Consider the following 27,692-nt stretch of genomic DNA (forward strand, 5'->3'; position numbering starts at 1 on the left):
GATCATATTCAAAAGAAATTGTTGATGATCTGTTGCCGCCTGCGTATACCAGCGGCTGTGTTCTGTAGTTCCCCCTAATGTTGCAGGCCAGCATCCTCCACTTCCTACTCTTCAGGCATGTGTGGCTCTGGTTCCAGGAGGGGAATGTTCCTTTTGATGCAAATGTTGTGCAATATTGCATATGTTAGGATGATCCTACAGACCATCTCTGGGGAATATAGGAGGCTACCACCAGTGATGTTGAGCCACCGGAACCTTGACCTGAGGATGCCAAAGGTCCTCTCGACAATGCTGCGTGTCCTCCTATGTGCGTCATTTTTTGGACAGGAACGCCTACCTTGCATATAATTAACGCAAGGCGGGTTGCCGCATCCAAAAAATGACGCACACGGCGGAATTTTGTCATCCGCGGGCTCGGGCGTCAAAGTTTAAATACAGGGCAACGTTTGCACTGATTGTGCGTCAAAATTTTTGATGCACAATCGGCGCAGACGGAGTATAAATATGCCCCTAACTACATTTCACTAATAAGGGATAACTGGACCTGGCATAAGGTGTAAGTACCTTAGGTACCCACTACAAACCAGGCCAGACTCCTACAGACACCCTCTGACATAACCCTCAGGTGGTCTGGCACAGAGAAGGGTGGCATGTGGGAGTTTGTGGGGATGAGATTCATACATAGGGGATGCCTATATCTCACCAGAGGTGTTCAGGTGGGCCTGAGATGCACTTTCATGGAAGGAGTATGTTTGAGTATTAACACATTGACCTGGGATGTGAGGGATGAGAGGAGCGAATGGTTGTGTAGGTATTGGTAACCTCTGTGGCTCATTGGCTAAATCCTGGGGACTGGCAATCCTCAGAAGAGAAGGTGGAGGAACAATGATGGCCAGCTGTGAACAGGCCTCCAGTTGTTTAGACATTGGGCCATCAATACCCTCCTCTTTATCCATATCAGTGTCTATCTATCTATCTATCTATCTATCTATCTATCTATCTATCTATCTATCTATCTATCTATCTACTATATATATATATATATATATATATATACATATATACATATATATATATATATATATATATATATATATATATATATATACACATCTATTGATAGATAGTTCTGCAGCTATATATAAAGGTTCAAGTAACATTATAGCTGGGTGAATATGTCAGCAATAACATTAACATTTCAAACTAAAAGCAGCACAGAAATTCACCAGTTATACTTAAGAGAGCTACCTATAACTTGCAACCCATCACACACAGCTTATGACCTCACATATTATATCACTCATGACATGTTCTATGATATGATTTGATGTTATTTTTGCCACAGAGGTGGACATCCCGGAGCATGTGTTGCATGGGGGGGGGGGGCATGGCTCCCTCTCCTTGCTTGGTAATTTTCGGCCTGGAGGTGGGCTACCCAGGGCCTATAATGGATCAGGGAGGAGGCTGCATGACCCCCCCTCCTGTTATTTAAAAGATTTCGGTCCCGGAGGTCGGTTCCCTGGTGCCTATAATGCCCCGTATAGGGGGCCATGACCCCCCTGGCCTTAATTAATGAAAACAACCCCGGCCATCAGGCACTGGAGTCCTGCAGGATTGTGGAAAAAACGGCTGATTTGTTTTTTTTTTATTTTGACCCCAGGGGGTCCCTCTTGGTCTCCCGCATGGGGCCTGGGCGAGTAGGATACCCCTACCCTGCCCCTTATATATTTTTTTCATGTACTACTTCAGTGCAGGAGACTTAGGGGCATATTTATACTTGGTTTGCACAATTTTAGCATCAATTTTTTCCCCGAAAACGGCACAAGCTTAACTCCATATTTATATTTTGATGCTAGACCCATCTAGGGTTAAAATGTAGTAGTTAGCACCATGTTGCGGATGCGGCAAACTACCTTGCGCTAATTAGATGCAAGGTAGGCATTCCTGTCCACAATATGACGCTAACCCCCTACAGCCATACTTATACTCTGGCACAGAAACGACGCACACAGAGTAGGTGGACCCAAATAATGGTGCTTAGCCTGCTTAGCACCATTATTTGACGCCTGGGTCAGACCAGGTGTTACGGTACACTGTGGACTCATTTCCATGGCTAAACACCATTGAATGGGCCCACAAATTCCCACCCCAAGCCCCAGGAACACCCACACCAGAGGGACGCCATAAGATGGGGGACCCCATTCTGGGTAAGTATTAAAAAAAAAATTCAGTGCCATTGGGGGCCCCTTACATGGTCCTTACATGGCCCTTACATGGCCTGGCACTGGCCCTTACATGGCCTGGCACTGGGTGGTAAGGCCTTGCCCAGGGGACACTGGTCTCCTGAACTGGTCATTGGGGTGGTGGGCATGACTCCTGTCTTTACTAAGACAGGGGTCATGTTTGGGTGGAAGTGCATCATTTCTGACCCACTAACGCCTTTTCCCCTCTCCCCATCCCCTCCACCCCCCGGCTAGCATCTTTTCTTTAGACGCTAGCCTGTCCTATGCTTCACCCTGCGCCATTCCATAAATATGGCACCCGGCTGGCACTAGCAGGTGCTATGGATTTTGCCACAGAACTGCATTAGCGCAGTTTTGTGGCAAAATCCATAAATATGGGCCTAAGTCCTTGCGTTCTGTAATGGCTGCCTGTATCATTTTCTGATGTTTCTACCAGCCAGTCAGAGCTATCCCTCCCACAGGAGCAAATTGGTCCAAGGGAAAAATAGCTCCCTGGGCCAATCAGAATGCTCTCTTGAGCCTCTTGTGACCCAGCCATCCAGATATATAAGGATGTTTGACCCTTAAGTTCTAAATAATGACTGAAATGGATTTACAGCAAATCAAGAAAAGCACAATTTGCAGACCAAGATCCAGCTTACTGCCAAATTTGATGTTATTCTGTTCAGTAGTCTTGCCGACAAAGGCTCATGTTTGAGCCGAAACACATTTGACCACTGTTGTTTTTGGAGAATAAACTAATCATCCACATCCGGGGTCTACCAGGTTCCTGACATTGACTATAATGACATTTTGAGAATGTAATTCTGTTTAAAATAAACTATTTTCCCTCATGCTTTCCACTCTCCTGTCACATGAAGAACTTTGGTTTGACAACGCTTTTTAGCATCATAAAGCTTTACAAGATAATCAAAAAATATAATAATTATCTCTTGGTCTTTGGTGAGGGCCTGACAGGTGGTCAATGTGCATGGAAGCCCATAGGTACGCATATATCTACTAATGTGCCTGCTGGTACATTTGCATGGGTGGCTGTAGTTGTATTTGTTTTTGAGTACATGTTTCCAGGTGCACATTGCATGCTGTTTCATCTTTATCAGTACATTCAGTACATGGCTAATAGGTGGGTCTGCATGTGTGCAAGAACCATCCAAAATTCAAATCTTTTGGATTATTCAATGGATGCAATTATACAAAAAGAGAACCGGGTGAAACAAACATGGACAGCAAGTTCATTCACTTTCTCTAAAAACCTTGAGATCTCAAATTTAAACTGAAATATGATTCTCACATAGCTGGCTCAAAGATTTAGCTTTATGAAATAAATACAATTAGTAACATTAATTTGGTGATTAGTAACATTTTGTACAGCTTACAAGTAAAAATCGTCAAGCATTCTTCTGTAACAAATTCTATGAAAATGCTACATAATTACTCAAATGATCTATATAAATATTTTCATATTTCTCTAAGACCTTTTCTTGTTGTCAATCACAACAATTATGAACACAGAAGCATGTCTCAAAATTGCATTTTCTTAACTGTTCACAAGTGGAATGCTGCCTTTTGAATATGCAGCCTGCATTGTTTGCATGTTAGTGATGGCACATGGTATGCACTTTGTACTAAATAAATACAGGCAATCAATTAAAAAACACAAACATACAATCTCCAACATATAACTATATATTTTTCTCCTGGCAGGTCCATTCCTCTGCAGAGATGAAGGGTTACAACTGGACCTTTGTGAAGGAATTCATCATCCTTGGGATCACTGACAACCCAGAGCTGCAGTTCCCATTGTTTGTGTTATTCCTTCTGATCTACATCATCACAGTAGTGTGCAATCTCAGTATAATTACACTAATCTGGCTTTCTCCTCAACTTCATACACCCATGTACTTTCTGCTTAGTAACTTGTCCTTTGTAGACCTCTGTTACTCCTCCGTTATTACACCCAAAATGCTGGACACGTTTCTGTTGAACAAGACAATTTCACTTGCAGGATGTGTGACACAGTTTTTTTTCTTCATATACATGGGAACTGCAGAGATTTATTTCCTGACAATTATGTCCTATGATCGATATGTGGCTATATGTAAACCATTGCTTTACCCCACAATTATGACTAAGCAAGTTTGCACATGCATAGTAGTTTTTGGTAGTTTAATAGCCTTACTGCAATCTCTGATTCAAAGCATTTGTATCCTAAGGTTGTCATTTTGTGGTTCTAATGAGATCACCCATTTCTATTGTGATGTACTCCCACTGTTAAAACTCTCATGCTCTGACACATCACTTAATGTAGCACTGCTGCTTTATGAGGGTGGCTGCATTTTAACATTATCTGTGGGATTTATTACTTCTTCCTATACATGTATTATTTCCACCATCCTGAGAATCAGGTCATCACAAGGCAGGTGGAGGACTTTCTCTACCTGCTCATCCCACTTTGCCTCTGTCACCCTATTTTTTGGATCAATGACATTTACATATATCAGACCCAGCTCAAACTATTTCTTGGAACAGGACCGGGTGGCTTCTGTGTTCTACACTGTAGTGATTCCAATGGTGAACCCCCTTATCTACAGCCTGAGAAACAAGGCTGTCAAAGATGCCCTGAGAAAAGTAATGCACAAAATACCTTTGGAATGAGAATCATGCTTGTAAGATGTCCGCAAACATCAGGGGACCTCAACTGAGGCCACACCAAGGGTCCAGGACCCCAGGGCTACCACTTCGGGATTAGGAACCCACTCTAGCAGAGGCTAGCATGGCTCAGGCAGGTCCGGGAAACAGCTACAGACAGCAGGTCTAGACAGCTGGGCAGTTGCAGGGAGCTTCTGGGGACAGTTATGTCCCTGTATCTCAGAACAGGAGATCAGGTGACTAGCCCCTGGAATCACTTCAGCCTGGCATGAAGGGTGCAGGCCCTTTTCAACAACTACAACAGCAGAGTAGCAGGGCAGCAGAGTGACATCCCTCTGGTAGCAAAGCAGCATAACAGTCCCGCACCTTCCCAGCCAACCTGCTACCTGAACCTGCAACTGGCCTTGCCTAAGCCTTTTATTTATGATTCTTTAGAAACTAAAATCAAGCTGATTACCTGCTCACAATTGAAAGTTACCACTTATTAAATGTAATAAGGAAACAAGAAACCCAATGTTATCCTATGAGATTGGTATGCCTTAGAGTAGTGAAAAGCAAATTTAAGGGGTTTTCACTACCAGGACATGGAACACTTAAAAATACGTTTAACATTTGAGATACACTGTGTTGGAAAATGGCCCTCTCTGAAGGGTCACCCCAAACTTTTTTACTTTCTCCTCCATTATTTGGAACTCGTTTTAGTTGGCTTTAGAACTCTAGGCACTTTACCACTGCCAACCAGTGCTAAAGTGCGTGTGATCTCTCTCTAAAACATGGTAGCATTGGCTCATACCCAATTGGCATATTTAATTTATCAATAAGTCCCTAGTAAAGTGCACTAGATAAGCACAGGGCCTGTAAATTAAATGCTACTGGTGGGCCTGCAGCACTGATTGTGTCAATCATATAAGTAGCCCCTTAACCACGTAACAGGTCTGCAATTGCAAGGCCTGGGTATGCAGTTTTACTGCCACTTCGACTTGGCATTTAAAAGTACTTGACAATTCTTAAATTCCCGTTTCTTACACCTGACCCACCCCTAAGGTAGGTCGTAAGTAACCCATACATGTTTAACATTTTAGATACATTGTGTTGGAAAATGGTCCTCTCTGAAGGGTCACTCCAAACTTTGTTCTTTTCTCCTCCTTTATTTGGAACTCATTTTAGTTGGCTTTAGGACTCTGGGCACTTTACCACTGCTAACCAGTGCTAAAGTGCATGTGCTCTCTCTCTAAAACATGGTAGCATTAGCTCATACCCAATTGGCATATGTAATTTACCAAAAAGTCCCTAGTAAAGTGCACTGCATGTGCCCATGGCCTGTAAATAAAATGCTACTAGTGGGCCTGCAGCACTGATTGTGCCAATCGTATAAGTAGTCCCCTAACCACGTAACAGGTCTGCCATTGCAAGGCCTGGGTGTGCAGTTTTACTGTTTTTTTTACTCCGGAGCCATCCCTAAGGTAGGCCCTAGGTAACCCAGAGGGCAGAGCGCTATGTAAGTAGAAGGCAGGACATGTACCTACACGTTTTACATGTCCTTGTAGTGAAAAGCTCCCAAAGTTGTTTTTCACTACTGTGAAGCCTGATCCTCTGATAGGCCATCATTAGAGATTCCCCTTCCATGCTTTTAAGAGGTAATTTCAGATCTGAGAGGAATAGACTTGTCATATTTGATATCGTTGAAATGGTGGTAAGAAATCCTACTTACTGGTGAAGTTGGATTTTACATTACTATTTCAGAAAAGCTACTTTTAGAAAGTAGGCATTTCTCTATACTCACTGCCATATGTACCTTACAGCCTGTCTCTAATCTACATCTGGTCTGTGTTGGTTGACAGCTCCCCTTGTGCATTCCACCTAGACAGTCATAAACACCAGACACTCAGCTGCATCTGCATTCATCTGCATACAAATGGGTTTCCCTGGGCAGAATGGGTGAAGCGGGCTCTCTCTTACACTTCAAAGGCCAGTGGCCTGTCTTCACACAAAGGCCTGTTAACCACCCACAGGGATCCTGGCAGACAGAGCTGGGTTGAAACAGGAACTTTTTCACTTCAAAACTACTCTTTGAAGTTTCCCTTACTTGAAGGCACTCCTGGGTGTATATATACTGGATCTCTGTCCCCACCAAACCAGACACTTCTGGACCTGTAACTGGACCCTGTCAGAAGGATTGCCTGGCTGCCCAAAGGACTCACCTGGACTCCTTTGCTGAAAAGAACTGATCTCCTGCTGTTGCCCTCCTGCTTGCTGGCCCCTGACCCTGCTGAAAGGACTCTGTCTTCCTCCACAAGAGCTCTACAAGGGCTTGGATTGAGCTTGCCTCCTGTTCTAAAGTCTCAGGGCCACAAAGACTTCATCAAAGAGAAGAAAATCCCTGTGCGTCGGAAAATCGCCGCAATACCTGCAGAAATCAACGCAGCGCCTGCCTCGTGGCTGAAAAATTGCTGCACCACCTACCAGATCGATGCAGCCTGTGGTCCTTCTTACCAGCGCATCAAGGATTTTCAATGCATCATCCCTGAGCATCCAAATATCCCTTCATCTCAGTGAGGAACCAAGGCTGTGCTCCTGGAAATTGACGCATCACCTTGCAGCTTGGTAAGAAATTACACATCTGTGCAGCGCTGGAAAATCTGACTCAGCACCCTATTTTTCAATGCATATCCTCTGCGGCCCCATGCATCGTTATATTTGATGCATCCCAAGTACTGTGGGTTAAAAGGATACAACCACTGATTCTTAAGGATTGAGACTCATTTAAACCTTTAAAACGTGATATCTTGACTACTTGTGCATATTGGATTTTTGTTGTTTTGGTCTTATTCTATTCAGATAAATATTATCTATTGTTTTAAACTGGTGTGGAGTATTTGTTTGTGGTTTTTCAATGTTTTACTGTATGAGTTATTGCACAAATACTTTACACATTGCTTTTAGGATAAGCCTGTCTGCTCTCTGTCAAGTTACCAAAGGGTGAGCACAAGATAATTTAGGTTGTGTAGAGACTTACCATGACTAGGATTGCGGTCCCTACTTGGACAGGGTACATACCTCTGTTAACTAGAGATTACATTTCTAACACACTGCACTCTGTCCCCTGGGCTGATCAGGGCCTACCTGAGATGACGAGTATTAATAAGGAGAGTTTGGGCCTGGCAAAATGTGTGTTTTGCCAGGTCAAAATGGCACTTTAAAACTGCACAAAGCTGCTGCAATGGCAGACTTGAGACATGTTTACAAGGGCTACTAAAGTGGGTGGCGCAATAAGTGCTGTAGGTCCACTAGTAACATTTAATTTACAGGCCCTGTGTGCATGTGGTACCACTTTACTAGGGACTTACAAGTAATTTCAATATACCAATTGAGTGTAAGCCAGTTTTATCATATTTAAAGGGGAGAGCACAATCATTGTAACACTGGTTGGCAGTGGTAAGTGCACAGAGTCCTAAGGCCAATAAAAACGAAATAAGCAAAAATAGGAGGGGTGAAGGCAAAATGTTTGTGGGATAACCATCCTAAGACTGACAGGTCTGACAATGGTAAAACAGTAATACTTGTTGACTTAAACACACACAAGCACGCTAGAACACATATACACATTCAAAAACTGTCTATCTAAGATGACTAAACATCTGCTAAAGAGGTAATAAGGATCCAAGACTGCGGGGTCAGCCAGTTTCAAAGTTTTACACTTTCTTACACTAATAACAGTATGGGCTTAAATACTCATCAGCATGTTTGAGTGTTTTCATGATTGCGTTCAGTGTGTAAAGATGTGTATTTAATCATTATGTGTATGAAAATACTATAATTCAATATTTGTTGATACAAGCTTTGTAATGCTGTTGTAAACACTTTCCTTCAATGATATTAACTTGAAGAGAGACAATAAACAGGCATGAACAGCTGTATAGAAATTGATTTTTGTATGTGTTAGGTGAAGGAAAATTGCAACATGCTTGTGACTTGCAGTTTGACATTCACTGGCTTGTGGAGAGGTGAGCTAAATGATTTTAAACCAACTGAGAAACTAAACTGTGGAGTGCTGCTGCACACATGAGCAAAACTCATGTATTCTTTCTCTGTGTCTCTATGCACTAAATAATTAGTATTTTCTTTTTTTTCTTCTGCTGACCTGCCACATTAATACCCACCACAGAATGTTGTGCAAACACTTCTTGAGCACATATTTAAGTGCCTGACCTCATTGACTGATCACACAGAAAAACCTTGTTATTTTGCTCATCAGAAATTTGGCTTACAAGTGCATCGCCCCCATTTGTCAATTAACTCTTTCTTGCCTCTTACACAAGTATGTATCAGCCATTCACACACAAAAAGAGGGTGCCTTTTTCATAATCAACACAATATTTTTGTGTTTTTGAGTCTTACTTCGTCCTTCCTATGTGCATCTTTTTTGCCTGACTTGATCTCACACCACCTTCTTGAATACATTCTGTTTCATCCCTGGCAAATCATGCTATCTATCCTTCATCTCTACTATATTGACCCAAAATAATTCATTTTTCTTGTAAGGAACATATTCTTCTGCATCAAAAGATCAAGAGAAGGAAAAGACACAAAACAGAGAGATGGAGGAAGAGAACAACAGAAAAATCGTCACAGAGGTAGAAAGCAGAGACCGGCAAGGGTGAAATAAAGGGGGAGAGAGTGTCTAGTAATGTATTAAAGAGGGCCTGATGTAAATGGAAAACTACACAGCTTTGGAATTTGTTAGACTGGCATTTAGTTGCACCGACCACTGGCTTCCAAACAGAGCTATGAGTACCAGCACTTATTCACAAATTAAGCACTGGTTTAGCACTTAGAAACAGGCCTCCAAGGGCTATAATGCAGATTAACAAAGACTGTGCAACTTGAGTGTTTAGAACGTGAGGGGCATATTTATGAATAGGGTTGCGTCGCTCTTGTAGCATGCAACGCGGTGCATGAACGATGCAAGCCCAAAATGTGATTTCTCAAGCCAAGTAAGGTCACCTTACATGGCCCTTAGTGGCTTGATAAATTCAGAGTGACACAATGCAGATCAAATCGCTGCATGGTGTTACTCTGCCCCAGGGAAGTGTTGCATTCATGCAACACTCATGGATTTTGACACATTCTCAGATATACCAAAAGTGCTAGACCTGGGAGTTTTCCAAAATGCTGCTCCTTCCCAAGTGAGGCATAACAAGAAGTTTCCTTAATTCTCCTCGTTACTTTGTCTTTCTATGTGTGCTGCATTCTACAGGACACATCGAAAGAGGAAAATGCCTCATGGGGATACTTTTGCGCAGGAAGGTGCTCCTTTCTGCGCAAAACAATCCTCCTTACAAGACAGTCACCCTGCAGTAGTGCTTGGCAGCCAAAGGCAGCCAAAATGGCTCCAGCGCAGGGCAAAAGGGAGGAATATGCCTTATTCTTTTAAATGCAGCACATTCCTGTCTTTTTTTCCCTTTCACACATTGCAGCACAGCAAGGTGACTTTCTGTGCTGCATGACCTTGTCTTAAATATGGTCCTGAATCGTTTATCTTTGTTTTGTGATTATGGGACACTTATGAACAAGTGGGTTCAATGAGAGGGAACTAGAATGTGGGTTGCACTGCTTGACAGCCTTAATCAAACCTTCAATGACCTGTGATGTATTCTACATGGGCTCAACAATTTATCTTCTTGTCTCACCCTGGGGCTCTCATTTCCTGTTCTCCCTCTTTTGCCAGTGGCTGATGCATGCTTCATGGCAATTTTCCTTCCTATGCTGCAGAGCAGCCAAGCACAGAATCTGGTGCCAAGACTGAACTAACACTAAAAAAAGCTGCAACTGCAGAACTGACATCAGACCATCTTCTATATTATGATTTATGTTCAGTAACTCACAGCACATTTTAATGGCTGTGCCCAGTGTCAAATGTTGTTCCATGAAAATCACAGCACTGGGAACATGTATTCACTTACATCAGAGGTTTCATAGAGCTGAAAGGCTATATAATAAGATGTGACAATATTACAATTATCACTCTTTTTTAAACAGTGAGGGAGAAATCAGATAATGTCAGAAGATTTAAATTATGAATGAAAGACTGCAGGGCATGCAATGTCTTAGAGAGTGGTACAATTATAAAACAGCATCCTTAAATATGATGCAAAGTTCATTAATTACATGGGGCATAGATGTTAAAATATCCATATTGTGTTTAGAAATACCTAAATATAAACATGTCACTTAGGGGTAATGGGAAACTAAATAATTAGTTCTGCAGAAAGGTCAGAGTGCAACTGCTAGTGTGCATCAGAGTAAAAAGAAGGAGGAAAATAACATTAATAGAAAAAAGCTGTATAGTGTATCCTCACTTTACATAGCAAGGTGTGAGTTATACACACATGCAAACATGCCAGGATTGTAATCTGGTGGTCAGACCATCCGGAGTGCAGTGGTCTGACTGCCAACGCAAGTTTGGACCAAAACTCGTAATGAGGCCCTGAGTTTTTGATGTGTGCTGCAGAAAGAGGAAAACATGAGGATGCGTAGCATCTTGACGCTTTCCTAGGTCTACCAATAATGGTAAATCTGTGAATGGGCCAAAATCCATGCCTCCCAGAGTAATGTAAGGCACTCTATGTTTACCAAGCCACCCAAGGTGGCCATGCAAGGCGGCCTTGCATGGCTTGGTAAATGTAATTTTAGGTTTTGCATTTCCCTCGTGCCCTCTTGTGTGGTGCAAGGTCAACACAAGCCCATGATAAATATGCCCCTCAGTCCAAAGGTAAAAGTGTACAGCTCCTAAAATAGGAATCATAAAGTGCAAAAAAAGCATTTTTGCAGTTGTAAACACTGAAGTGTTTGTGCCTGAAAAATGTGGTTGTTACATCTGGCCCCTACAGAGGTTGTGGTACAAATTTAAGACTCTTTTAGAGCATAAGAAAAGAACTGTGACATTATGGGGGTCATTCTGACCCTGGCGGTCATGGACCGCCAGGGCCAACGACCGTGGAAGCACTGCCAACAGGCTGGCGGTGCTTCTGGGGCTATTCTGACTGCGGCGGTAAAGCAAGCAGCGCCGCCATGGGGATTCCGACCCCCTTCCCGCCATCCTGTTTCTGGTGGTTTTCACTGCCAGAAACAGGATGGCGGGAACGGGTGTCGTGGGGCCCCTGGGGGCCCCTGCAGTGCCCAGGCCACTGGCATGGGCACTGCAGGGGCCCCCTAACAGGGCCCCATTAAGATTTTCAACTGCACCCGTCGCACACCAGCAACTCCGCCGGCTCCATTCGGAGCCGGCTTCCTCGTTGATGGGGCTTTCCCGCTGGGCGGGCGGGCGCCCTTTTGCCGGTCGCCCGCCAGCCCAGCGGGAAAGTCAGAATGACCTCCGCGGTCTTTTGACCGCAGTACGGTCTTCTGGCGGTTCCCACCAGGCGGGCGGCTTCCGCCGCCCGTGGGGGTCAGAATGACCCCCTATATGTTAATTTTGAACTTTGGACTACTGAGAACAACATTAATGTTTGTTTTAATCATTGTGGTGTCCTGGACTGTGCTCTGTTTCAGCTCTTGGAATATGACTATGCTAAAAAGATGCCAATTTCTTGTAAAACTACAGACTGAAAGATGGAGCTCCAGTGGCGTAAATATGACCGAATGATCAAGAATCATAGGAGCAAATTCTGAATTTCCATTAAGCCATTAAGCCACATTTTGTGATATGGGCATACGTATTTACCTGACTGTATTAGTTACACAATTTGGAGCAACACAAAGTTATATTGTTTCTTTCACAAATACAAAACCTTTTGTGACCATTTACATACTGTATCCCTAAATGTATTGGCACACACGTGGCACCATTTTCAGATTATTCACTCTTAATTATTTCTGCTTGTTTGAAGGTTTGGAATTCTTTTAAATGTTATTCAATGCAGTAAAGTAGTTTAATTAATTAAACAGAAACTCGAATGTGAACAAGGATAAACTATATTTACATAATATGTGACATGTTTCCCAATTGTACTCATATTACCGACCACAGAGGAAATGTGAAGGCTGCACCATCAAATATTCACCAAAGCCACAGTTCTCCTACTCCTTTTAGAATTAGGAGAACCAGCATTGGCAGATAATTGGTCAATTAGTCAAAATATCTCCAACTGTTGACTCCAGCATTCTGGAAGAAAAATCACAGAGTGTCAGAGATTTTTTTAAATAAGAAACTTTTTTGCTGAGCAGCCATGATAAACATGGCAGCTACACACCAAAGTTTCAGGGCCTGAAATAGAGCTGAGGTGACAGTGCCTTTGGTGAAGAAGTTGAGATCTCTGCCTGCATGATGATCTCTAAGCATAATGTTCAGTCTTTCCTTAAGGCAGCTGAATACATCCCTGTGCTATCAACAAAAAGAGGGATCGGGAGGGTTAAAGGTCCAGTGTACATACTCCCAATACGTATAATCAATAGCAAAAAGTACACAGTTCCTAACTCTAGGGGGAACAATTAAAGTTTAGGAGCTAGAACCCTCACACACCCGGAAGGGTGTCATGCTTCATCATCGGGAAGCTCCTCGTCAGACCGGCTGGTGCAATGTCTGACGGGCTCCCCTTTCGGGGGCTCTTTGCCGGAGATCTTTTTGATATGAGGTAGCTGCCGTTAAATTATAAAGGTCAGGCACTCTGAATGGCAGGAGAGTAATAAAATTAAGATTGATTAGTAACCCCTAAAATTGTTTTAATTTAATATCTAACTAGAGGGGTTACGATCAAGATTAAAAACATAGTTAAGTGGAAGATGAGAATGATGCTCAACCACTTTAGAAAGCCTGGAGTACTGGGAAATTGTCACCTGCCCCCTAGGGTCTGGTCAACATGTTTCGCGTAATATTGGTCGTAAAAGATCCTCTAACGCTTCATCAGGACCTATAACTAACTAGACTTCTCCTGGCTGTATATACAAGAAGACTATGTCTCATTGCATGTATGAAAGGAAATTTGCAGTCACTTACAGCATTTGCGTGAACTGTCTCGTCAATAGTCTGAAACAAAAAAAGGTCGCCCCGCCCTCTGCGTTTGGGGGGCCCCTTAGGGGGTAGCACGATCCAGCCTATAGCTTTTGTCTATAGGCGTCCTCAATTCGAGGGGCAAGCACGAACGTGGGTAGGTGCCTCGAATTGAGGACGCCTATAGACAAAAGCTATAGGCTGGATCGTGCTACCCCCTAAGGGGCCCCCCAAACGCAGAGGGCGGGGCGACCTTTTTTTGTTTCAGACTATTGACGAGACAGTTCACGCAAATGCTGTAAGTGACTGCAAATTTCCTTTCATACATGCAATGAGACATAGTCTTCTTGTATATACAGCCAGGAGAAGTCTAGTTAGTTATAGGTCCTGATGAAGCGTTAGAGGATCTTTTACGACCAATATTACGCGAAACATGTTGACCAGACCCTAGGGGGCAGGTGACAATTTCCCAGTACTCCAGGCTTTCTAAAGTGGTTGAGCATCATTCTCATCTTCCACTTAACTATGTTTTTAATCTTGATCGTAACCCCTCTAGTTAGATATTAAATTAAAACAATTTTAGGGGTTACTAATCAATCTTAATTTTATTACTCTCCTGCCATTCAGAGTGCCTGACCTTTATAATTTAACGGCAGCTACCTCATATCAAAAAGATCTCCGGCAAAGAGCCCCCGAAAGGGGAGCCCGTCAGACATTGCACCAGCCGGTCTGACGAGGAGCTTCCCGATGATGAAGCATGACACCCTTCCGGGTGTGTGAGGGTTCTAGCTCCTAAACTTTAATTGTTCACCCTAGAGTTAGGAACTGTGTACTTTTTGCTACATCCCTGTGCTGTCTTGACTGACCAAACGGATCAACCTTTATTCTCTATTACCATTCATGTTGTATTGAAATATGTGGCCTGTATCTTACATGCAAACCTCATCAACAGATGATAAACATATTATGCCATCTTAGAGATATAACAATATCTTACTAAAAGCAACAACTGGACCTCCTTTGATATAAATTGACAATTATTTGGATAGTGCAAAAGAAGACATAACATGGGCAAATTGGAAGGATTTTGGGAGCCAATAGCTTTTTCTTTTTGTTTTTTAAGCAGGACAAATCAAATGTAATTGCTTAAGGCAAGACAGAGAGTTGTATGCAATAAGTAGATTATAGGTATAAACCCGATCCTCCCCTTCATCCTTTCAAAACTGCTGAAATAAGTTCCATTTAGTTAGATAATAAGATCAGCTATCAGAACTTTGGTAAGAGAGCCACTGTACAGAACATTTATTATTATTATTATTATTATTAGTGTGGTATTTTTGTCTTAACTCGTCAATATGAACTGGATCACTACCTCACCTGGCAACATGGCTGTGGTCAGTGGATTACAGTCCAGGGAGCCCTTTAATATTGTGCCCGGCCACCAGGGACATGGAGTCACTGGAGGCATAAAACCTGCTTAGAGGATAAGTAAATGTTTATGCCGATGCAGATGTGGTTGGCCCTTCCCGGAGGAATTCTTTCTTATTAGCAGTGGATCACTACATGCTCCATTTCACACTCAATCATCCTGGTGGACCTACTTTAGAACCTGATATCTCTGCACCAAAGGGCCAGTTTAGGAGAGCTTGTGTTCATTTTGCTCATAGTGATCATCCCTCCAGTACCATTTTCTACACAACATCTTGCACTTTTGGTTGGGAGCTGGATTTTCTGCCTCTTTTGCCAGACCTGGCCTCTGACTGGGCTCCTTGGGCTTTCTCCTAGTTATGTTGGTGTCCTGTTGGTGTCCTGCATAGCCCCTCCACTGCCACCAAGCAGAACACCCTCTCTGCCGTACTCCCCAGGCCTCATGACTCTGGCTGTCTTGCAGGACACCTGGTGTCAGCAGAGTCAGTGTTGATGACCCCTGATTGGGGTGACCCTGCTGTACACAGCAGGTTAATTCCTCCGCTTGTACCTCAGGAGGCATAAGGGGGTTTGCATCACTGGCACTTGATTGACCCATCCTAGCTCTGAAAGTCAGTTGGACCTAAAAGCCTTCAGTCCATCATTGCAGTGGCATCAGATGGTTTTGGCATCAGATGGTTTCTCCTTCCAACTGGGCATTCTCGTGCAGTTGTTTCTCCCAGGTGCAATGTTTACCCTGTTGACACTCCTGGTTAATTCTAGAGTGTGACAGCATCACTCTGCAACTTTTCATATCTTCCTGAACAGAATTCTGGTACATTTAAAAATGCTGACTTCAACTGTCAAGGAAAAGTCCTTCTATGAAAGCTTGCATTCTGCCTTCACTGCACATTATTGCCTGACCCCTTTAAATCAAAACCTCAAAGAGGAGCCCCTCCTGTGTTTGGCTCTAGAGATCTGGCCCTTTGCATCAGTGGGCTAGGGGTTGCTTAACCCAGGTGCAATGTGAGGTGTTAATTAACACATGCAGAGCTTCTCCCTCCTCTTTGTTTGCCAGGAACTGAGTCAAGAACTGTTGAAGTGTCTGTGGGCTTGCCTGCAGAGTAAATAACTTTGCTCTTAAGTGGGACAAAGGACTTGAATGAGCTGACATCAACAATTTAGAGAGTAACACCTTTTTTAAAGGCATAGGGGACAGGGTTCAGCCAAACCAATACAAACATTCTTCCCCTGGATTTATTGTTAAAATCCAAACATTCGCTATATGACATGTATATGTATTACCACAAGAACAACAGATATAACTTCGACCTCAAAAAATTAACCAATCATGCTCAAACCACAATATTTCGAATATCATAAATATTCAATAACATACACATAGATTTGATGAGATGGACTGTGGGGCTTCACTCCGGAGGCATGTTTACCCCTAACTTGTTAACTCACTGGAAGCTGTAGGCCTAGGTGGGTGAACCTGGGAATTACTGTTTATTTCACCTATAATGTGCAATTCAGTTAAAACAGAGTTTCAGTAAGTATTGAGGGCCAGATTTATACTTTTTGACTCTAGACTGCTCTAACGCAGTTTAGCGTCAAAAACTGTAATTCCAGCTAGCGCCATTTCAAGACGCCGGCCAGGCATCATATTTATGGAATGGCGCAATCTGGCGCAAAGGGTGGGCTAACATCATGGAAAATGATGTTAGCCGGGTGGGGGTGGAGGTATGGGAGTAGTGGGATAAGTGTTAAAAAATGACGTTAGGCTGGTTAGAGTAAAAAAAAGATGACTCTAACCAGCCTAGCATCATTTCTTGACACTAAACCTACCATACTACATGACTCCTGTCTTATAAGTCATGCCCACCACCCTAATGGACAGCACAGGGGACAAGGGTCCCCTGGGCATGGCCACTGCACCCAATGGCAGGTATGGGGACCCATTTCAGGGCACCAATGGCACTTTAAAATAAATGGAAAAATACTTAACTATACTGAACTCTACTTACCTGGGATGGGGTCCCCCAACCTCCGCTGTCCCTCTGGTGTGGGTGGGGGTGTCCCTGGGGCCTGGGGAGGGCACGTGTGGGCTAATTCCATGTTGTTCTACCATGAAAATAGGCCCACAGGTCCCCTAACACCTGCCCTGACCAAGGCATTAAATAATGGCGCTAAGCAAGCTTAGCGCCATTATTTAGGCCTGCCTCCCTCCAGTGCACCATTTTTGCACAGGAGGATAAATAAGGTGCTAGGGCCTTTGAGTCATTTTTTACCAAGGAACGCCTACCTTGGATCTCATTGACACAAGGTAGTTTTCCACAGGCAGAAAATGACTTTAAGTCCACAATTTTGGCACTAGACATGTCTAGCTCCAAAATATAAATATGGAGTTAAATTTGCACTGAACTAACATCAAAGAAATTGACGGTAAATCAGCGCAAACAGAGTATAAATATGCCCCTATGAATCCCCACTCACAAAATAAGGTCTACCCCATGTCAGAAACAACTCCTAAATGATCACTTCTGTGTCAGCTTGCCTGTGTGCTGATACCATGATGCACAAACAGTAGTCTTTCACATGCACCCATATATATGCCCATACACATGTGTTCATGTGTTCACATGTAACCAGCCCAGAGACCCTTGACTTTGCTGCACAACAGCAGCCCCATATTAAAAGATGGACACTGGGGATTGAGCCAGATTTAAGATGGTCAAAGAGACTGGGTCACAGTAAAAGTCTAAAAACTAGGTAGTCAAAAGAAAGAAATCCATGGGATTAAAAGAGAATAACCCCCTTTGCAACAAGCAGTGCACAATGACAAGTGAGTGTTAGAAAGGTACGTGTACAGTGCACGAAATATAGGGAGGCTCAACAGATTGTTAAAGTTATCATAAAAGTATGTTTCTTTAAATCAGAATTTAAGGGTTCTCCAGTCAATCCACCTACTGTGGATCGTGCAGCAGTTTCAACCCCATAGTTGCAAAAGCCCTAGGGTCTCAGGACAGAAAAAAACACCAGTAGGCATATATCCTATATCGAAACCAAAACAAAAAGGTTGTCTATTTGGAAACTCAATACTAGATAACGTATCACAAAATGCTGATTACTTTCTAATATAACTCAGAAATCCTATTCTGACTGGACCTAGATAATTTAGACACTACAAACACTGAACAAATTGGAATATACTCCTATATGGAAACCAAACAAAAAGGTTGTCTATTTGAAAACTCAATACTAGATAATGTATCCCAATATGCAGATGAATTTCTAATGTAACTCAGTAATCATGTGCTGACTGAACCTAGGTGATTCAGATTCTAAAAACACTGAACAAATTGGAATATACTCCAGATTAAAGGTAAACTAGATCAAACCAGTCTTCTGCTTCTCAGTCCAGCTACTGCTTGTCTGCCATAGTCTAACCATGCAGGTATTGTAACCACCTTAGCATACAGTATCCAAGAATAAAATAAGGAAGCAGTACCTTGTGCAGAAAATAAATGTAAGAAATCAGAGTATTATCTGAATGGAGTGTGAACCCATTTCAAATAATAATCCCAGTCCTTGTCAGGGTGAACCACTAAAGTCTTAAAATATATAGTTTGTGCTTAAACACATGTTAGCTCATCACAAAGCATTCATGATTAACTTAAAGGCAATGTGAAATATCAGAGCCTGATCTCCTTGGGCTGGACACAGCTCCACAGCTGCTCCGTGGCCTTTCCACCTCGTTGACAGCTCTGCCCACTTCCTTTGCTCGCATCTGCTGGTGCTCTTTCTGCCTCTGCCACTCCTGCCCCCTCACCCTCCTGCCTCTCACCCCGATCCCTCGCACCTCTCAGGACATTTAATAGAGGCCGTAGCGCAGTCTGGTTGAGCAGTGCCTGACCTCCTTGGTATTCATGCCTTATTGACAGCTCCACCCGCTTCCTTTGCTTGCGTCTGCCAAAGCTCTTCTCTCCTCTGTTGCTACTGCCCCCTCACCCTCCTGCCTCCCAACATGGCCCCTCCGATCCCTAAGGGCATTCAATGGAGGCTGCTGTGTGACCGCACTGCCAGTGCACCAAAGGCGCACCAAAGGCAGGCCTGTATGTGCCCATCCGCTCTTGGACCATGCCCAGCACCAGAAACCCTGGCCCTCCCATCCTCCACCGTTGCACCACCAAGGAACTCCAGGCCCTGAGCATTGGACTATGCAATAACAGCTGCTAAACACACTCCCCACAATCAGCCAAAGGACCCTTCAGCTGCAAACACTGCGTCTTCTCCTGCAACTCGGACTCACCTGCCCACACTGGTGACTGCACCGCACCCTTGCTGAAAACAGCAAACAACCCAAACCTCTCCAGTGAATCATATTGAATACCAGCTCCCTAGGCAAAGATGCCACAGAAATCTAGGACACAATTATCACCCACAACCCGGATGTCGCCTTCATCACTGTAACATGGTGAAGCTCCTCCTCAAACCCTCGACATTGCCATGGCCATCTCGATGACTACAAGATGTTACACCGAGACTGCAGTAACAAACACGGCAGAGACATCACCATTGTATTCAAGGAAACCAGCCAATGCACCATCACTAATGATGACTCAATGCCCCTCATGTAACAGTGCAACCTCCGACTTCAGACGAATGCCAACACCACAATGTGTGGCACCTTCATGAACAGACCCCCAGGACCATGTACAGCTTTTGGCAACACCATCACCAACTTCATCGCCCCCTTGCCATTGACTCTCTTCACTGCATCCTACTCGGCAACCTCAATATCCACTTCAATGACCCCAACAACACCAACTCTACTTCTCTCCTAGAGAACCACTGCAACATCAGCCTCACCCAACTCGTCACCAAACACATGCACAAATCTGGTCATCATCTTCACCTCCAGCGAAATAATCAAGCATCACTAAACTCACCTGTACAGACCACAACATCGTCCACTTCACCATTGCCAGCACACCATCTACATGCCCCACAGCAACCCCACCAAGGCTGGGACAAGGAAACCAAGATCCTAGGGACACAGGCACCTGAGCACAGGGAAGACCTCAACCAGGCCATCCAGAATTTCATCACTTGGATCACCAGATGCGCTGACAGAGTCACCCCGCTGAAACCAGCAAAAACCAACAGCACCATAATACAAGTGAGATGGTTCATTGCAGAGCTCAGAAACTCCAAACACAACTGCCACTGACTCAAGAAACATTGGTGCATAACCAAGGGCCCCTCTGACAGAGCAGCTCACAAGGCAACTACCACCACCACATCAAGGCAACCAAGGGAGCAGCAATCACAACCTGCATAGACACAGCAGCTAACCACATGGAAGAACTTTTCAGAATTGTCAGGGAATTCCCCAACCCGACAGACTACCATCCACCCATCCCAGGAGCTCTGCGACATATTATCAGACTACTTCCACAGCAAGATTTCAACCATCTACAACAACTTTGACCCCAGCCCACCACTCCCAGCCTTGACAACCTCCTTCAAACAGTGAACAACTACCACATGATAACCACCTGGTCTCCCATCACCACACAGACCACTGCAGCAATCATGTTGTCCACTCACTCACATGAGCCCTAGCCCCACGGTCTCTTCAATCTTGGAACCAACACCATCTGCACAGATCTAACAGTATCCTCAGCATCTCCACGGATACCTCCCTGGATGCATGGAAGCACAAAGAGGTCAGACCCCTCCTAAAGAAACCCTCTGACGACCCTAGTGACCTAAGAAATTACAGACTGATCTCCCTGCACCCCTATCCTGCCAAAGTACTCAAGAAAGCCATAAACCTAGAGCTTACCATATACCTCAAATGAAACCTTCTTCTTGCCACCTCACAACTATGATTCCTGGCCAACCACAGCACAGAGACCACACTGATCGCAGCCATGGATGACATTAAGGCCTTCCTAGGGAGAGAAGAAATGGCAGCACTAATCCTCTTGGACCTCTCCCTGGCATTTGATACAGTCTCCCACCACACTCTCCTCACCAGACTCCACAACAAAGGTATTCAGCAGAACGCCCTCAAGTGGTTCATCTCATTCCTCTCAGGCCACACTCAGAGCATCCGCCATCCTCCATTCACCTCCACACCCAAGACCATCATCTGCAGCGTACCTCAAGGAGCCTCCCTCAGCCCCACCCTCTTCAACATCTACATGACCCCCCCTTGCAAATATTGTCTGATCCCATAGTCTCCTATGCCACCCAACTGATCCTCTCACTCACTGAGGACGCTCTCAACGCCAAAACCAACTTCCACAACACCATGACCAAGTAGCAACATGGGTGAATGACAGCTGCCTCTAATTAAGCACCGACAAATCAGAAATCTTTAGGAGGAACACCTCCATATGAGACCATAGCTGGTGGCCAGCAGAACTCATTCCAGCTCCCACTTGATGACACCACATATTAAACCTTGGTATCATCCTCGACCTCCAACTGTCCATGAACTGATAAGTAAACTCAGTCGCCTCCTCCTGCTTTTACATCCTCAGAAGGCTCTGTGGAATCTTCAACTAGATCCCCACCGACATCCAAAAAATCATCATGCACAAATTGATCACCAGCCACCTTGACTAAGGCAATGCTCTCTATGCTGGAATCTCCACCCAGCTACTCCAGAGACTTCAGACTCTACAGAACACAACAGCCAGATTCATCCTGAACCTCCCCAAATGCTCCAGCATCAGCCCCACCTCAGAGACCTCCACTGGCTCCCGATCCAGTAGAACTACCAGTTCAAGATCCTCACTCTAACATACAAGGCACTACAAAACCAAGGGCCATACTTTATCAACCACGATCTCAGCTTTCAAGTCCTGCACAAAACAACTGTGTCCCTCTGCTCTCAACCTCGCACACACACCTCGCATCCACAGTACCCACAGTAAGGGCCACTTTTTCTCCTGCTAAATCCTTGAACAACCTGAACCCTCCACATCCGGTGTGCTCCCCCCTTAGTGGTTTTCAGAAGGAAACTAAAGACATGATTCTTCAATGGAGATATGGCACCCTCAGAACTCAGATACCCTTAGAGGGGAGAGTGCTGTGCTATACAAATGCTTGATTATTTGATTGAAAATTATTTGTGCAGTACGGAAACATTAGTAAAGTGAGAAATACTAAACCATTTTAGAAAAAAAGAGTATATCTTATTAAATACAATGACACCAAAATGACAAAAATCCAAAACAGTATAACTGGAGATAAAAAAAAATAAAGTTTGAAATAAAAATAGTGCAAAAAAGCACAAAGCACCAAACACCATTATTTGATTGCACTAGACCGGGTTAAAGTCTAAATTCAAAGGTAGAGGCAGTCTGCGATGGGGCGTGGGTCAAATACAAGGACCAGGTTTGTCCCAGTGAAAAGTTTGCTTTCTGACTTCTCAGCTCTGAGTGGCCAAATTCTGAAGTCTGTGCTCTGATAAGTCTCAACTTCAATCAGGTGCTGCACAGTGTCAGTCTAGGAGAAACCCTCTACCTTCAAAGTTATAAATGTTTCTAGAAGTCAAACCACCTTAAGCAGAGTAGCTCTTAACCTAAGGCAGATAGCTGATTCAACATTGTTGGCTGCGCCTTCCAGAGCACTCTTGGTCTCGATCCGTTCTCTAAGACCCACTTTCTATAGCTTTGAGGGCAGAAAGAGTACACCCTATGACCAGGCATGATTTGGGAGATACCAGTTGGGGGTTAGGACTTACTTCAACAGGAGTCAGCAGCAGGGATCATGGTAGGTGCAATTGGAACTGGTCAGCTGGGGAGTTGCAGTTAGAAAGGCCTCTGGAAACTTAATGTGTTCCTGTAGTTCAAAGAGGTCAGTCAATTGACCCTTGAAGTCACTTCCGGGGTCCTGTGTTGAAGGCAGCAGCCCCAGTCTCCCTTCAGGTTCTTCAAACAACAGGGCAGTTCTTCTGATTTTTCACAGGTCCAGGAGAGTTCGGGTGGAAGGTTCTAGGTCTTCCAATGTTAAACTCAGTTCCATTTTAATGAAACAAGAGAGACTCTGAGTATCCAAAGGATCTGGAATAATTATTATTATGAGAAAACAATAGTCCCTATATGGAAGAGGTAACACAAAACGCTAAACAGCATATATAAATCAAAGCAATGTTTTTGATATATAATAATTCATCCATAAATAAAATTCCAAAACCATGTACAGTAGTATGCTATGAACAAAGTGACATGAATAGAGTGAGGGAAGTGCTCAGGCAAAGGTGTAATACATATGACAAGAAAGTAAAGTGTGTTTGTATCACAATTGCAATTGTAGAGGTACCGCTCATATGTTATATAATAAACTAATGGAAGCTGGACATGTATATATTGTCAACAGACAATAATAGGATCGTCAACAGGACAGATTCAATGTGTGCTTGTGTAATTAGAACACTATAAGACATATAGGAACATAAACAAATCAACAATCTAGAAACATGAAAATAAAATAAAAATAGTAAATAAAAATATGGACAAAATACAATATGTACATACAAATGTACAGTCCTCCTTTACATAAAGCCAATTATACACATACGAATGGCATACTGAGGGGTGTGGTGTATCTGAGAGATTAGATAGTAGCTTCGAGTAGGGCCCAATTACAGACTGAATGCCGATATCAACCCTGGACAACCTTATGATGCATGCAAGTTTAACTAATTGTACTGGCAGGGTTGGCAAGTCGAGAAGCATATGAGAATGGAACTTGTAACTGACTCGTACTTTTCAAAACAGGCAAGTTAAAAGATAGATACACTGTGCATTACAAAGGGAATAGTCAAGTCAAGTTGCCTAAATGAGTGCAGCAGATGAGAGCAATCATAAACATCTATTGAGGGAAAGGACACTTAGCTATATATAGATATGCAAAATGACTGAGCGGGAATTACGGGGCAAGCGCAAAGTTATCTTAAATAATGGACTTTGACACCATAGGGACATATTGCTCAGACAGCTATGCCCTAACCTGTGGTGTAGTGCACCCTGCCTTAGGACTGTATGGCCTGCTAGAGGGGTCACTTACCTATGCTACAGGCAGTAGTTTGTGGCATGGCACCCTGAGAGGACACCAGCACACACAAGCTGCAAGGCAGTGTATATGTGCTTGGTGATGGTTCCCCTAGGGTGGCATAATACATACTGCAGCCCTTAGAGACCTTCCCAGGCAACAGGGTCATTGGTACGATGGGTACCTTTTCCAAGAGACTCAACTGTGTGCTAGGGTTGTACCAATTGTGGAAACAAGGGTACAGTTTTTGGGAAAGAACACTGCTGCTGGGGCCTGGTTAGCAGGGTCCCAGCACACTTTCAATCAAAGTTGGCATCAACACTAGGCAAAAAGTGTGGGGGGTAACCATGCCAACAGTGGCACTTTCCTACACATGCCCATATAGGTGAGGTGATGTCAGAACTGAAGTTTCCTCCCCTCCCCCACATCTGTCTGAAATCCTCCATTTGCATCATCTCACATGTGATCTCTTTATGCTTCCACAACAGCTTTTCACTTTCTCCTTCAGTACACATTACCTTTCATCAGTGCGAGAAATGGATTCTGGCTTGATCCTGGATGCAGTGGCTATCATTGAGCTGGATATGGGCCAGCATCCATGAAATATACTCTATCAATGAAATATGCTGCATTTGTCCTGGGTAATTTGCCAACAATGGGACTCATTTAGCCCAGCAAACAGTATGTTTGCTTTCCTTTCAAACAGCGACCTGCAGGGGATAAGGTGAGCTCTCATTTTCCCTTACAGCTGGGATGAACACAAAGGCCTCACCTAAAGGGCCATCTGTCCTACTTTTATTGGTGTCTAAACCTGAGGGAGTGGTTTGGGTCTATACCAAGTTGCCAATGCAATGGAAGAAAACAAAGGCCTATCTTTTTGTAAACACTTCAAAAACACTAAAGCTAAACTATGATTGGAGGGTGCATTTGACTTTGTTCAATCCCAGCACATAAAAAATACACATAGCTGTACTGCTTGATACAGATAACTTTAATAACTTCCGCCCAGCATCCACCCACCTCTCCTAGACAAGGTGACTGACAACTTCCACCCTCCACCCTGCCTAGACTACAACTTAATTGACCCCTTTCAGTCCTCATTCCATAAGGTGTACAGCACTGAGACCATGATTTTCAAGATTGTAGATGATTCCTTCTGCATCCTCAACACTCGTAACTCCTCTCTACTTGTTCTCCTAGACCTCTCCACTTCGTTTGGCACTGTAAAACACCAGGTTTTGTTAGACATGTTGAAATCAATCAATCAATCAATCAATCAATCAAGGATTTATAGAGCGCACTAATCACCCATTAGGGTCTCAAGGCGCTGGGGGGGGAGCTACTGGTCATAGAGCCATGTCTTGAGGCGTTTCCTGAATGTCAAGAAGTCTTGGGTCTGGTGAAGGTGGAGCGGTAGGGAGTTCCAGGTCTTGGCGGCTATGTGAGAGAAGGATCTTCCTCCAGCGGTGGTGCGGCGGATGCGGGGGATGGAGGTGAGGGCGAGGCTGGCGGAGCGAAGATTGCGGGTGGGAGTGTGGAAGGTGAGTCTGTCGTTGAGGTAGGCTGGGCCTGTATTGTGGAGGGCCTTGTGTGCTTGGATGAGGAGTTTGAAGGTGATCCTCTTTGATACTGAAGGTCTCTGAGGTGGGGGGAAATGTGGTCATGCTGTGGGATGTCCAGAATGAGGTGGGCGGATGCGTTCTGGATTCTTTGCAGTTTTGTTAGGAGTTTGGTTGTTATTCCTGCATATAGGGCGTTTCCGTGGTCCAATCGGCTGCTGACCAGGGTGTGGGTGACAGTTTTCCTGGTATCAACGGGAATCCACTTGAAGATTTTGCGGAGCATCTAGAGAGTGTTGTAGCAGGAAGAGGAGATGGCATTGACCTGCTTAGTCATGCTGAGTGTGGAGTCCAAGATGAAGCCTAGGTTGCGTGCGTGGGTGGTGGGTGAGGGCACGGTTCCTAGGGAGGTGGGCCACCAGGAGTCATTCCAAGTTGAGGGTTTGGTGCCAAAGATGAGGATTTCTGTCTTGTCTGTGTTTAACTTGAGGTGGCTTGATTCCGTCAAGCTGGCGATGGCGTGAAGTCCATTGTGGAGGTTGTTCTTTGCAGTTGTAGGGTCTTTCGTGAGGGAGAGGATGAGCTGAGTGTTGTCTGCGTAGGAAACTATGTTGATGTGGTGGGTTTGTGCGATGTTGGCGAGGGGGGCCATGTAAACGTTGAAGAACGTGGGACTGAGAGAAGATCCTTGGGGAATGCCACATATGATTCTGGAGGCTTCTGACAGGAACAGCGGGAGGCGGACTCTCTGGGTTCTGCCTGAGAGAAATGACGAGATCCAGTTGAGTACCTTGTCGCGGATTCCTGCGTTTTGGAGGCGTGTGCGGAGAGTGTGATGACACAAAGCTGAAGAGAGGTCCAGGAGGATGAGTGCTCCTGTTTCTCCTTCGTCAAGCATGGTCCTAATGTCATCTGCGGCAGAAATGAGTGCAGTCTCAGTGCTGTGGTTTCTGCGGAATCCAGATTGGGAGGTGTCGAGTACCTTGCTGTCTTCCAGGAACCGGGATAGTTGGCTGTTTACGATTTTTTCGATGACCTTGGCTGGGAAGTGGAGGAGGAAGATCGGCCGGAAGTTCTTGGGGTCGTCTGGGTCTGCCTTTGGTTTCTTTAGCACGGCATTGATTTCTGCGTGCTTCCATCTTTCTGAGAAGGTGGCTGACTCGAAGGAGATGTTGAAGGTTTTGCAGAGGTGGAGGGCGATGATGATGTTTGCCTTATTGAAGATATGGTGTTGGCAGGGGTCCAATGGTGATCCGGAGTGGATGGAGGCCATGGTGGTGGTGGTGTCCTCTATGTTGACGGGGGTCCAGGTGTGGAGGAGGTGGGTGTTGCTTGGAGCGTTGGGTTCTTGGGTGTTTGTAGTCAGCTGGTGGGCCTGGGGTTAGAAGCTATTGTGGATTTCTTCTATCTTTCGACGGAAGTGGGTTTCCAGTGAGTTGCAGAACTCCTGTGATGGCGGGGGTTCATTGGAGCAGGTCCTGGGGGTGGAGAGCTCATTGACGAACCCGAAGAGCTCTTTACTGTTGTGAGCGTTGGCGTCTATGCGGTTTTTGAAGTGGGTCCTTTTGGTGGTGCGGATCAGTTGGTGATGTTTGAGTAGGGCATCCTTTAAAGCGATGTGGTTGGAGTTGGTAGAGTCAAGGTGCCAGGTTTTTTCCATTCTGCGACATAGCCGTTTGGATTCCTGTAGTTCTGGGGTGAAACAGCTGGTCTTGATTCTGTGGGAGGTGTTTGGGGTTTTTTGAGCGGTGCAAGGGCGTTGGCGCAATC

At 44.4% G+C, this 27,692-nt stretch overlaps 1 protein-coding gene across 1 annotated transcript; it reads left to right on the forward strand.

Annotated features, from left to right (window-relative positions):
* The first annotated feature begins 3,965 nt into the window (after window positions 1-3,965).
* LOC138287048 (olfactory receptor 8A1-like) lies at window positions 3,966-24,965 on the forward strand. Its single transcript, XM_069227408.1, has 3 exons — window positions 3,966-4,874; window positions 11,218-11,241; window positions 24,852-24,965. The coding sequence occupies exons 1-3, from the start codon at window positions 3,966-3,968 to the stop codon at window positions 24,963-24,965; spliced, it is 1,047 nt and encodes a 348-aa protein (XP_069083509.1).
* Window positions 24,966-27,692: the final 2,727 nt, after the last annotated feature.

Source organism: Pleurodeles waltl, chromosome 4_1, assembly GCF_031143425.1.
Source record: "Pleurodeles waltl isolate 20211129_DDA chromosome 4_1, aPleWal1.hap1.20221129, whole genome shotgun sequence".
Lineage (NCBI taxonomy): Eukaryota > Metazoa > Chordata > Amphibia > Caudata > Salamandridae > Pleurodeles > Pleurodeles waltl.

Coding starts and splice junctions, on each gene's coding strand:
- LOC138287048 (XM_069227408.1), top strand. CDS start 3,966: ATGAAGGGTTACAACTGGACCTTTGTGAAGGAATTCATCATCCTTGGG. Junction 4,875..11,217: donor AAGATGCCCTGAGAAAAGTA/ATGCACAAAATA, acceptor GAGGAAAATAAC/ATTAATAGAAAAAAGCTGTA. Junction 11,242..24,851: donor ATAGAAAAAAGCTGTATAGT/GTATCCTCACTT, acceptor CTTCCACAACAG/CTTTTCACTTTCTCCTTCAG.